Below are 14091 nucleotides of genomic sequence, written 5' to 3'. Positions count from 1 at the left end.
AGAAATGAAAATCAAAACCACAATGAGATGCTATTTCATACCAACTAGGATGGCTAGAATCAAAAAATCAGATAATAACAAATGCTGACAAGGATGTGGAGACATTGGAAACCTTAAACACTGCTGGTAGGAATATAAAATGGCGCAGATGCTTTGGAAAACAGTCTTACAGCTCCTCAAAGGATTAATGTAAAGTTACCATATGACTCAGCAATTCCATTTGTACACAAATGTTTATACCAGCATTATTCATAATAGCCAAAAGGTAGAAACAACCCAAATGTCCAGCAATGGATGAATGATAAACAAAACATAATGTAACAAAATGAAATAGCACTCAATCATAAAAAGGGATGTATTACTGATACATGGTACAACATGGATAAAACTTGAAAATACACAAACTGAAAGAAGTCAATGCAAAAAAACTTGTACTATATGATTTCACTCATATGAAAGTCTAGGATAGAGAAATCTGTAGACAGTAGGTTAGTGGTTCCGTAGAGTTGCTGGGGAGGGGAACAGGGAGATGATAGCTAAAGGACCCTAATGATGAAAATGTTCTAAAATTGACTATTTTGACGGTTTGCACTATCAGTGAATACAATAAAAACCAATGAATTCTACACGTCATGAGTGAACTATATATGAGTTATACCTCAATAAAGTTGTTAAAAAATCTAATGTAGTAAACTTCTGTTCCAAATGGCTATAGAAATAATATAAAAATTAAGTGCTTATACAAATTTAAAAAAGCTTAGAGAAATTCAAAGATTTCTAGAGGGTAATTGCTTCTTACACTTTAAATGCACTAGCTCTTTAAGATTTTTTTTTTTTTTCCTGAACGCTTTAAGAGGGGAATAAGGGTGTTAGCTTGTAGTTTAATTAATGACCATGGTTACTAGGTTATAAGAAGCAAAAAATATCACTTTATTCAAGTTAAAATTTTAATATCTGTTACTTGTATAAAGGAGAAGTTCACGTAATATTTTTTCCACGTAATATTTCTAATCAGGAAGACTCCTTAGACAAATTAGACATATTCATATTTTAATGTAATAATGTCTCTTTTTTTTTGCCTTTCCTAAATACGGAACAATAATACTGTTAACATGCTTTTTAAATCTAAATTATCTTTGAGGTTTCCATGAGAGCCACTGAGTAACCACAAAGACTTATCTTCCCACCTTATGGCAAGTAGAATACCAAAATAATTACATATTTGATCTTTTATTTATAGTAAGTAGCTTAATGACTATACAGATTAACTAAACAAATGTCTCAAAGATCTTCCTTTCTATGAATCCAGATACCCAACAGGCTTTCTTAAGTAGATACTGTAGCAACTATCAACTTTGGATATTTCTCATTAGACTAACTCCTTCTCACTGTGCATGAGATAAGATTTGTTTTAGGGGTACTAGCTCAAATTCAGAAACTCAACATAAAAACTCAATTTTTATACCTTAGTATTTCTCTCAACCCATAGCAAAGGCTTATCTGCTTTGTTTAATAAAACAGTTATTTATCATTATTAATACATTCAAGTAAAAACAGTTAGACTAATAAAAGACCTACATATCCAATGACACACTATTTAACCTAAGCGTACCTTCTTCATATGTAAAGAGAGAGCTAACACCTGTCCTATCGACCTCTTAAGATTCTTAATGAAAATCAAATGATATTAAGGAACAAGCTAATATAAATATGGAAGTCTGATATAAGACAGAGAGGGCATTACAAATCAGTGGGGGGAAATTCACTACTCAATGAACTGTTTAGATAGTATGCACTATAATGACATACACTAATGTATTTTAGAGCACTCTATCATTTATTTCAATACATCCCCACCACCTGCAGTTTCTCACACATAATATGTATTATTTTTTTAATGAATGAATGAGTGAATGCTCTATCAAAAAGCAAAAATGCGTAAGAACAATACTTACCTCAATACGTTGTCAGGACTGATGAGAATTTATTGAAAGCATCTAGTGAATACTTGATACATAGTAAGCACTAAAATATGTTAACTAATCATCTTATGGGGATAGAATTAAGATGTATTCCTGATTATTGTAATTACATTAACCTCATTTAAAAGAAAGCAACTCAAATGATACACTTAAAAGTGATTAAGAGGGCTTCCCTGGTGGCGCAGTGGTTGAGAGTCCACCTGCCTGATGCAGGGGACACGGGTTCGTGCCCCAGTCCGGGAAGATCCCACATGCCGCGGAGCGGCTGGGCCCATGAGCCATGGCCGCTGAGCCTGCATGTCTGGAGCCTGTGCTCCGCAACGGGAGAGGCCACAACAGTGAGAGGCCCGCATACCGCAAAAAAAAAAAAAAAAAGTGATTAACATGATAAATTTTATGTTATATGTTTTTATCACAATTTTAAAAAAGGGATTGTTAGGCGACAATAATGCTTACCTTATTAAATTTATCACTCACACCCCATGTGCTATATATTATTCCCCATTTTAATATGAGGAAACATTCAGAGTACTATTTTGCCTGAGGTGTCACCCAGCTAATGGCAGAGCGTGGATTTACTAGCAGGTCTGTCAGACTGCAGACTCCTTTATGCTAACATTGCCTCTATATAAATGATTAAATAACATAGACAAATTATTAAATGCCAAACAAAAATAACTGCATTGTACACATAAGAGACATTATTACCTAGAAGGATTAAGGTTTTTCTTCTCAGCTGGGTCTGCCTCACCACTTTCCAATGACTCATTCTGGGAACAACCGGAATCTTTAGCATTTAAAACCTTCTGTGTTCTTGAGCTGCCTTCATCAGTTCTCTTCTGCCTTTTAAATGGAATAGTTTTTTTCCCAGTGTTCTTAGATGATTGGTTTGTTTTTTCAGCAGGTTTTTGTTTACTGTTATGATACAATGACAATTCACTTCTTACTGAAGAATTGCTAGAAAAAGGACCTAAAGGATTAAATGATAACCTAAAGTTAGTATAATGTTTGATTATTTGGCTCACTAAAATACCAACATGATTTATATTTTACATGTAAACACATACACACCCCAATCTCATAGGCTGTATTTGTCTTCTTTTTTTTAAGATTTTTTTTTGATGTGGACCATTTTTAAAGTCTTTATTGAATTTGTTACAATATTGCTTCTGTTTTATGTTTTGTTTTTTTTGGCCCAGAGGCATGTGGAATCTTAGCTCCCCGACCAGGGATCGAACCCGCACCCCCTACGCTGGAAGGCAAAGTCTCAACCACTGGACTGCCAGGGAAGTCCCTCATAGGCTATATTTGTTTTCAAGTTAAATTCATAAACTATGCAGCTCCTCAATTTATAGATACACGTACCAAACCTTTTAAATTTATCACGAGTTTCCAAAACCATCCTCTCTGGCTCTGCCCACTACTCTTCTAGTCATCCTTAAGATCCTGGTATTTCCCCAAGGTCCCAGCTTCATCTTCTCACTCTATCTACCTTCTCTGAGGGACCTATCAACCCATAACTTTAATTACTATCTACATGCTGATATCTGTAATATTCACCTATCACTCTCCCCCAAATCTGCCACTCTGGTTGTATTTCCTATCTTAATGAAAAGTATAACTAACTACCCAGATGCCTAAATCAGAAATCTGAGTCATCCAAGACTCCTGTCCCTATCCACAAGCAATCCCTAAATCCTGTCATTTTACTGTTTTTTTTAAAAATGTCTCTCAAATCCTCTTCTTTTAAGCTCTGCTGCCTGTCATTAGCAGGGCCTTCCCTGCTCCCCCACCCAGTACGCAGGCCTCTCACTGTTGTGCCCTCTCCCGTTGCGGAGCACAGGCTCCGGACGTGCAGGCTCAGTGGCCACGGCTAACGGGCCCAGCCGCTCCGCGGCATGTGGGATCTTCCCGGACTGGGGCACGAACCCGTGTCCCCTGCATCGTTGGCAGGCGGACTCTCAACTACTGCGCCACCAGGGAAGCCCTAGCAGGGACTTTTATCATTTCTTATCTGGATCATTAAAACAGCCTCTTAACTGATCTCCTTTCTCTAGGCTTGCCATTCTTCAATCCATCCTTCACACTGCTTCAAGGGATCATCCTTGGAAAACACAAACTGAATCATTACAATCCTGGTTAAAATCTTTTTGTGATTACCTATAGCTTAAGGATCAAGTCTAAATATTTTCAATTCTAATTTATTACTACATCTAGAGTGCTTATTTCATTAATCATAACTCTCAGCACTCTCCTCCAAACAGACAAATCAAAAAAAAAGGCAGTAGTCACTTAGCTGACTCCTAATCCAATCTTCAGGAAGCCTTCTCTAATTCCCAAGGCTAAATTAGGTAGTTTTCTCTCAGTCCTTTGACAATGTTTATCATACATCTGATTGTTTAATTATCATTCTCTTCCAGCAGACTGGCAATCCTTAAGACCAAGATTGATGTTTTACCTATCTTTATATTCCTCATGCCTAACAGCAAGGGCAGGATTATGGTGAAGCAAGAGTAGCCTAGGGTAGAAAAAAATTTTTTCCCAGTTTTACTGGGAAAAAATTGACATATTAACACTGTACAAGTTTAAGGTACAGAATACAATAATTAATATATGTATATATTGCAAAATGATTATCAGAGAGTATATCTTAAAAGTTCTCATAAGGAAAAAATAAAAATTCTAACTAGGGTGGAAAATTTAAAAAGGTGTTTACTCCAAGTCACTCACACAACCCTAAGACCAAGTGTCCCCTTAAATTTCCCATTCTAGGTTGCTCATTTGCCTCATCTAGACCTGGCCCAGCCTAACACCATTCCTGCCTCACAGTGGAAACTCAATAAATGTTTCTCGACATATATGAAAAAGCAGGAGGGTCACATGTACACTACAGGCAGTAGATCAAGAGTCAAGAAATCTGGGTTCCATTATTTTCCAATTCTAGCACAAAGGTCTATAACCTTAGGGGGAACTTATGTTGCTTTTCTATGCTTCAGACTTAGTTTCTTCTTCCATCAGATAAAGGAGTTTGGTGATCTGTAAGCATTCCTCCACTTCTGTGACTCCCTACTTGATCAGCAACCCAACATGTCTCAGGACTGATACGTTTCAGGGTTTTTTTTTGGTAAATTTTGGAGTTCCAGCATGCTTATCCAAGCTCTGTAAGACTTTTATTAATCCATATATTTACATGTTCATTGACCATAGTAGTTTCCAGCAACGTGGGGCAAAAAGATGAGTTCTCCATAGGAGTAACAGTAGTAGTTAACATTTTAATACTAAGTATATGCCATTTAATACTTATAACAACTTAATGAGGTGGAAGTATTGGTAATCACATTTTACAGAGTGAGAAACTGAAAAAAGTAATCTCAAAGAGGAGGAATCATAATTTGAACTCAGATCTAACTCAAAAATCCAAGAAGAGCTGCAACAGAATAAACATTTCTTACTGGATTACAATTCAGTAATTCGTAGCAACAAGACCTCACAGATACAGTGCCACATATGTACTAGTCTCTCACTCACTGATTTAAATGCCCCACTCGATAGTATCTACATATGTAAATGTTACCTTACCATATACCAATCTTTCCATGATCATCTCCTTTAAAAATTTCTACCAAAACAATAATTGTTTCATATACAGAAAAGAGCTGGCATAGCAGGCCTAAAAATGCTATCCTTTGAAAGGCCTGCTTGCAAAGTTAGCCCTTAGCCCTTGGGTAGCGTGTAGGCACTTGAATTTCAGGAGAGCTCCCATCATTTCATAACTGGTAAATGTGATTTAGTGTGCCTAAACTGCTTGTGCAAAAAATATGGTTTATGACGAATACTTGCTTTTCCTTCAGGGAGCCTGTAATTTTAGGACACGCTAGGCAGAGGGTGCCTAGGTGACCATCGCCAATAAAATCTTGGGCACTAAATCTCTAATGAGCTTCCTTGATAAACACTTTACAAACCTGTCAAAACTAGCTAGAGGAACTAAGTGCCTCCTGTATGAATGCACTGGGAGAAGACTCTTGGAAGCTTGCACACGATTTCCTTCAGACTGTCCATGTAACTTTTCTCTGCTGATTTTGCTTTGTATCCTACCACTACAAGGTAACTTCAGACATCCATTATCACCTTTCCCACTTCACTTTTACCTGATGACCCTGCTTACTATTCCACTGAGTAAACAAAAATGTTCAGAAGAGTACATCTTCACTGTGTGGCTGAACTACACTGACTCCATTTTGTCAGTTCCTTCTTAGTCCCACAGTACCATCCCCTTCCCGTCAGTGTGACTGAGCTTTAGCCTCCTCAAAAGGAATATGCCCAAGCCAGATATGTTCCCTATCAACTTTTATCCTTGCCTTAATCTGATATGAAAACTGGAAGAATGCCTTTACTGACTCAGATGGTTAAATGAGACCCTCGGAGGGGAGGAAAAGCCCTGGTTCCTATCTGTGCAGATGTGCTTCTCGCTAGTAGTCAGAATCTATTTTTAGCTCTGGCCCCTTTAAATCTCCCTGTACCCCTTTTGGCTGTGCGGAGTGCAGCTGCAAATGCCTCTAGATCATCAACCACCTGATCCTGCCTTTACAACCGAAATAAACTTCATAATTGTACTTTATGGAGTTGCCTGGTTTTTCAGTCTCAAAGTTCCTTCTCAGTTTGGAGGATATTATTCAATGTCTCCACTGCCCAACATTTACCTTCGCACCATCAACTCTACCAACCTATTTCTAAGTGCTGCCATATACCCTGCCTTTTCTCTTTTATATGATATACTGTCCTTGCTCCTGTCTAGAGCTAACCCTTTTACTATGGACTGGACCACACCCTACTCCTTGCCTACACAAGGACTGTGATCCTATATTTATCCTCTACCTTTCTACAAGGTCATTTTAATGAGTAGATAAGCTGATGTAGTAGTATCTTGCATATTAAAAGAGAGAGAGACACCTTCCCTTGACCCCACATCTGCTATGTCCCTTTATCTTTGTCTTTCCTACCTCACTTCCTACACTCCCTTGAACCCCACCTCCAATCAGGCTTTTGGTCTCATCATTCTACAGAAACAATTTTTATCAAGGTGACCAACAACCTCCATGTTGCCAAAACCATATTGTCAATTCTTAGCTCTCATCTAATTCAGGCCATGAGCAGTTATTTAAAATAGTTCATCACCCAATACTTAAAATGCGTTCATTACTTCACTTCTATAACCCTAAGTTCTCCTCATTTTCCTTTAACCTCACTAACTGCTCCTTTTCAGTCCTTTTGATGGATCTTCCTTTCTCTTCCCTACTCCTAACATTGGAGTCTCCCAGGACTCAATTATTAGCTTTCTTTCTTGTCCAAGTATAGTCTATTACTAGATGATTTCAAGTAGTCCTAAAGTTTTAATGATCACCTCTATATTGATAACTCCCTAATTATATGTCCTCCCAGATCTTTCCCCCCAACTTTAGACTCATTTTATCAAGCTATCTCCTCAATATATCTACTTCGATATCTAATTAACATATTACAACGTAATATCTTGATATCCGTCCCAAATCTGCTTTTCTCATATCTTTCCTCATCTCAGTAAACCTTTCCTCACCTCAGCAAACAGTAGATCCATTCTTCTGCTTGTCCAGGCAGAAAAATCTGAATCATCCTTGAAGCCAGCTCTCATTCCAATTCATCAGTACTTTCTGTGACTTACCTTCAAAAATATCCTGAATCCAACCATTTCCATTCTCTTCCCTCCAACCACCTCCTAACTACTCTCCATGCTTCCATTTTTGCCCAGTCCTAGTTCCCTCCCTACATTGCAGTAATAATAATCCTTTTAAAAGATAAGTCAATCAGGTCACTTTATTGCTTAAAATTGTCCAGCAGCTTCCCAATACACTTTGTCTAAACTCATTATCACAGCCTGCTTCTCGGACTTCATCTGCCCTGGCTTACTCTCTTCTTCAGCCATACTGACTTTTTGACATTCCTCAAGCTTTTCCAGCATGGTCCATCAGTACTTTTATTATACTAATACTGTTACCTTGGTCTGGAATGCTCCACACCAAATTATTTACATGGCTCCCTCCTTCACTTTATTCATATATGTGCTCTGAAAGATCCTAATCAACTCTTACTGCTACCTTTTACAAAAACAATATTCTGCTCCATTCTCCTATCTACTCCCAGCTCTGCCATTTACTTCCCAACTCTAATCTTTATGTGCCTTGTTTTTCTCCATTACCCATCACTGAATGAATTATATATCTATATTGTTGATCTTCCTCCAGCAGAATGTAAGTCCTAAAAAAGCAGCAATTTTTCATTTTTGGTTTTATTCTTCCACAGCTGTATCCCTATATCTAGAATACTGTATATGATAAAGCCTCATAAATATCTTTATAATTAATTGATTTAATATTTCTATTGATAATCCAATTTAAATTTTTCCTCATGAGATTTTTCTCCAGAGAATGGGAGTATAAATCAAACATAGAGGCTCTTATAGAATGAACATAATTTAAATAAAAATACTTACTCTGCTCTGATTTTACCACCCACCAATTAGATGGATGTCTGGAAATTCTTCGACTTCTTGTGACAGTTGAAGTCAATTCTTCAGGTACAATTTTGTTCTTCTTGGACCCATCTGAAAAACGCTTCTTTTTGTGTTCCTTATCTTTTTTCTGATTCTCTGCATGAGGAACATTGGTGCTACCTTTCTTGCTTCCTAAAATAAAGAATAAAAACAATTCAAAATCTACTGCACCAAAGAATATTCAGAAAACCAGAGCAGATTATAAAAAAAAACCTCTCAATTACAGGAACTTCTTAAATTTATTCTGTGGGCTTCTTTTCATCTCTATTTTTTAAGTCACATGTTCTCAATAAAATCTACAACTTTCTCTCAGTTAAATGCAAACTTTTCACATCGCATGATAACTAACATATACTCCTGAATCAAAAAAAAAGTATACTCTGAAAAGGAAAAATGAAATATATGACTCCTTCCACTACTAAAGTCCCCTGTAAAAAAAGGTTAACTACTGCTTTTCTTTTTTAAAATAATTCATGATTTTTGTCAATCTAATTCATGGAAGAGAATATTTTAAGGAAGTTTTCAATAAAGAGATCTTTCCTATATGAAGGAAAAAAGATTGTTTCTTTAAACAGAATTTAAAGAGGAAAAATAATTTTTAAAACAATGAATATGGCAAGCAATAAAAAGCTAATGAAAAGGTTTGGCATCAATAGTAACTTCATTTTACTACACAAGCAGGTAGGTAAGAAAAGATCTAAGAAAAGGGACAGATAAATTCTAGTTTTGTTTTTGAGACTGACAACCAGGAAGAAGGGGAAATCAGAGAAATAGAAGCTATTTTAATACAAATATTGCATCTAAAAGATGTACAATCACCAAAATTAGTTTAAAAATGGAAATTTTCTTTTTTTCAGAAGATTTAAAACATTAGATGTTAGTACATGTAATGAAAAATTTTCTTGACCAATGAGTAGATCAAGAAACTAGGATTTCTGAGTTTCTGACACAAAGATTTCTAAGAGATCCAAAGAAGGAGTTAAAATCATAGCAAGTAGGAAACTCACAGAGTAAATGAACTGCATAAAAGTATATAAGACCAGGGGCAGTGGCCAAGATGGTGGAATAGGAAGACCCTGAGCTCACCTCCTCCCACAGGCACACTAAAATTACAACTATTTACAGAGCAACTATTGATGAGAACAATGTGAAGGCTAGCAGAAAAGACCTCCCACAACAAAAGATATAAAGAAGGAACCACAATAAGACAGGTAGAGATAAGACAGAGTCAAGACCCAGGGTGGGCAACCTACAAACAGGAGGATAATTACAATTGCATGGTTCTTTCCAGGTAGCCACAGGTCTGAGCCCCACACTGGGCTCCCCTGACTAGGATTCCTGTACCAGGAAGACAAGCCCCCCAAAATGTTTGGCTTTGAAGGCCAGTGAGGCTTACTTTCACAAGAACCTGAGGGCTACAGGAAATACATACTCCACTCTTAACAGGCAAAGGCACTGTAATTAAAATGGCAAAATCTCAAATACTCCAAGGCCCAGGGCAGAAGCAGTAATTTGAAAGAAGCCTGTGTCAGAATCACCCACTGATCTTGGAGACCCTCCCAGAGAGGCAGGAGGCAACTGGAGCTACCCTGGGGACACAGACACTAGTTGCAGTCATTTTGGTGAACTTGTTATATCACAAGGACACTGCTGTCAGCAAGCACAATTTTGGAATCCTCTCTCTAGCTTATTAGTGCCAGAACCCAGATCCTCCCACCCGCTGGTTGGCACCGGTCCTGGGATGCCCGAGGCCAAGAAGCTAGCCTAGTGGGGACCCAGCCTTACTCACCAGTGAGCCAGCACTATCCCCTGGACTCCTGGGACCCCACAGCCAACCATCAGGATTCAGCCCTACCCACCGTCAGGCTGACACCAGCTCAAGGAATACCAGGGCTCTACAGCCAAATATCCCAGGACCCAGCTCTGCTCACCAGTGAATGTACACCAGCTCCAGGACACCCTGGGCCTCATAGCCACCCATGTCAGGAACAGGTCCTGCCCACCAGCAGACAACATCCACCCCAGGAACCACCACCCCAGGCCACAGCCCCACACACCAGCAGGCCAACAGTAGCTCCAAGACCGCCAGCACCACACCCAGCTACCCCAGGACCTGGCTCCACCCACCAGCAGCCAGCAGCCTCCACATTATGCAGGGCCAGAAAACCAACCAGATGGGGGCAAGCCTGCCTACCAGTGCACCCACAGTAATCAATCTGCCACAACTGAAGGGCCAACTCAGCCCACACAGGGCACCCCTAGAGCATATGGCTTTGATGACCAGAGGGCAGGTCACTGCTGGGCACCCACTGGACATCTCATAAGGAAGGCCACTTCCCCAAGATTGGAACTGTAACCAACCTACTAAACACATAGAAATAAAAAGAGAATTAGGCAAAATGAGGTGACAGAGGAATATGTTCCAAACAAAGGAACAACATAAAGCCCTAGAAGAACTAAATGAAATGAAGTTAACCCTTTACCCAATAAAAAGTTCAAGATAATGATCTTAATAAAGATGCTCAAAGAACTAGGGAGAATGGATGAACACAGTGAGAAATTAGAAGTTTCTAACAAAGACTTAGAAATTATAAAGAAGAACCAAACAGAGCTGAAGAAATACAATAACTAAAACTAAAAATACACTGGAAGGAATCAACAGCAGATTAGATGCTACAGAGGTATGGATCAGTGAACTGGAAGACAGAGTAGTGGAAATCATTCAAGCTGAAGAGAAAAAATAAAAAGAAATGAGGACAATTTAAGAGATATGTGGGAAAACAACATCAAGTGTACTACCACTCACATTATAAAGGTCCCAGAAAAAGAGAGAGAAAAGGGGCGGAGAACATGAAGACATAATAACTGAAAAGTTCCCTAATGAGGTAAAAGAAACAAATGGTCAGGTTCAGGAAGCACAGAGAGTCCCAAACCAGATCAACCCAAAGAAGACCACAGTAACATACAATGAAATTAAAATGGCATATGACCCAGCAATCCCACTCCTGGGCATACACCCAAACAATTATAGTTTAATTAGAAAAGATACATGAACCCCTATGTTCATAGCAGCACTATTTGCAATAGCCAAGGCATGGAAACAACCTAAATGTTCACTGAAAGATGAATGGATAAAGAACATGTTATATGTATACAGAATAGAATATTAGTCATAAAAAAGAATGAAATAATGCCATCTGCAGCAACATGGATGGACCTAGAGATTATCATACTAAGTGAAGTCAGAAAGAGAAAGACAAATACCGTATATCACTTCTATGTGAATCTAAAATACAACACAAATGAACATATCTATGAAACAGAAACAGACTCACAGACATAGAGAACAGACTTGTGGCTGACAAGAGGGAGGGGGAGTGGGGAGGGAAGGACTGGGAACTTGGGATTAGCAGATGCAAACTATTACACACAGGATGGATAAACAAGGTCCTACTGTATAGCACAGGGAACTATATTCAGTATCCTGTGATAAACCATAATAGAAAAGAATATGAAAAGAATGTATATATGTATAACTGACTCACTTTGCTGTACAGCAGAAATTAACACAACACTGTAAATCAACTATACGTCAATAAATTTTTTAGAAAAACAAGTTAAAATGGCCAAAAAAAAAAAAAAGATTAAAAAGAGAATATTAAGAGCAGCAAGGGAAAAGCAACTAGTTACATACAAGGGCACTTCCATAAGGCTACTGGCTGACTTTTCAGCAGAAATTCTGCAGGCCAGAAGGGAGTAGCACAATATATTTAAAGTGACAAAAGGGAAAAAACCTACAAACAAGATTATCTGGCAAGGCTATCATTCAGATTTGAAAGAGAGATCAAAAGTTTTATCGACAAGCAAAATCTGAAAGAGTTCAGCACCATGAAACCAGGTTTATAAAAAGTGTTAAAGGAACTTTAAGTAGAAAAGGGCACAACTAGGAATATAAAAATCATGAAAGGAAAAATCTCATTGGTAAAGGCAAATATACAGGAAAGGTAGTAGATCAACCACTTATAAACTTAGTAGAAAGGTTAAAGGACAAAAGTAGTAAGTCGTCTATATCCATAACGTAGTTATGGGATAGTAGTTAAAGGATAAATAAAACATGATATATATATACGATGTCAAAAAATTTTAAGCACGGTAAATACGGGGTAAAATGCAGGGTTGTTAAAATGCGTTCAAACTTAAGAGATCAGCAACTTAAAATAATCATGTAATACATATAGATTGCTATATATAAATTCCATGTTAACCACAAGCCAAAAAGCCATAACAGACATATACACAAAAAGGAAAAAAGAATCCAAACATAACACTAAAGGTAGACATCAAATCACAAGGGAAGAGAGCAAAAGAAGGAACAAAAAGTAACTACAAAACTATTAACAAAATGGCAACAAATAAATAACTATTAATAATTAAGTGTAAATAGACTAAATGCTCCAGTCAAAAGAAATAAGAGTGACTGAAAAATAAGACCCATATAGATGCTACCTACAAGAGACTCACTTCAGATCTAAAGGCACACACAGACTGAGAGTGAGGGAATGGAAAAAGGTGTTCCATGCAAATCAAAAGGAAGCTGGGGTAGCAATACTTATTTCAGACAAAACAGACTTTAAAACAAAAACTCTAACAAGAAACAAAGGACATTATATAATGGTTAAGGGATCAATCCAAGGAGAAGATATAACAATTGTAAATATATATGCATCCAACATTGGAGCACTTAAATATATAAAGCAAATACTAACAGATATAAAGGGAGAAACTGATAGTAAAAATAAGAGTAGGGAAGTGTAAACCCCACTTACATCAATGGACAGATCATCCAGACAGAAAATCAACAAGAAAACACTGGCCTTAAACGACATATTAAATCGGATGGAATTAAAAGATATATACAGAACATTCCATCCAAATTTTGCGTGCCCATGGAACATTCTGCAGGATGGATCACACGGTAGGCCACAAAACAAGTCTCAGTAAACGTAAGAAGACTGCAATCATATTAAGCAACATTTCTGACCACAGCGCTATGAGACTAGAAAACAAGTATAAAAACACAAACATGTGGAGGGGATATGGAAGAAAATAAATAGGGGAGGGAAACTAAGAGGTACAAAGTTCCAGCTGCAAATAAATGAGTCATGGGTATGAAACATACGGTGTTGGAATATAATCAATAACTATGTAACATCTTTGTATGGTGACAGATCTTAACTAGATGTGTCATAGCAATCAGCTTGAAATGTATAGAAATACTGAATCACTATGTTGTGTGACAAGAACTAACACAGTGTTGTAGTCAATTATACTTCAAAAACAAATAATCTCATAGAAAAATACATCAGATCTGTGGTTATCAGAGGTTGTAGGGGTGGAAGGAGAATTGTATGAAGGCAATCAAAAGGTACAAACTTCCAATTATAACAAATAATTACTAGAAATGTAATGTACAACATGATAAATATAATTAATACTGCTGTACATTATGTATGACAGTTGTTA

General features: G+C 37.5%; 1 protein-coding gene across 4 annotated transcripts in view; it reads right to left on the bottom strand.

Annotated features, from left to right (window-relative positions):
- Positions 1 to 14091, bottom strand: part of CENPC (centromere protein C) — an 89821-nt gene that overhangs the window by 32085 nt on the left and 43645 nt on the right. For all 4 annotated transcript variants that reach the window (XM_082652697.1, XM_082652698.1, XM_082652699.1 and 1 more), the window contains 2 exons: positions 8509 to 8700; positions 2691 to 2952 (listed from right to left, as the gene is read on the bottom strand). In XM_082652697.1, the coding sequence (XP_082508823.1) occupies positions 2691 to 2952; positions 8509 to 8700 (454 nt within the window). The remainder of the gene's footprint in view (positions 1 to 2690; positions 2953 to 8508; positions 8701 to 14091) is intronic.

This window comes from Grampus griseus, assembly GCF_964374135.1.
Source record: "Grampus griseus genome assembly, chromosome: 4".
Lineage (NCBI taxonomy): Eukaryota > Metazoa > Chordata > Mammalia > Artiodactyla > Delphinidae > Grampus > Grampus griseus.
Note: the sequence above shows the minus strand (reverse complement) of the source record. Positions and strands in the feature narration are given on the sequence as shown.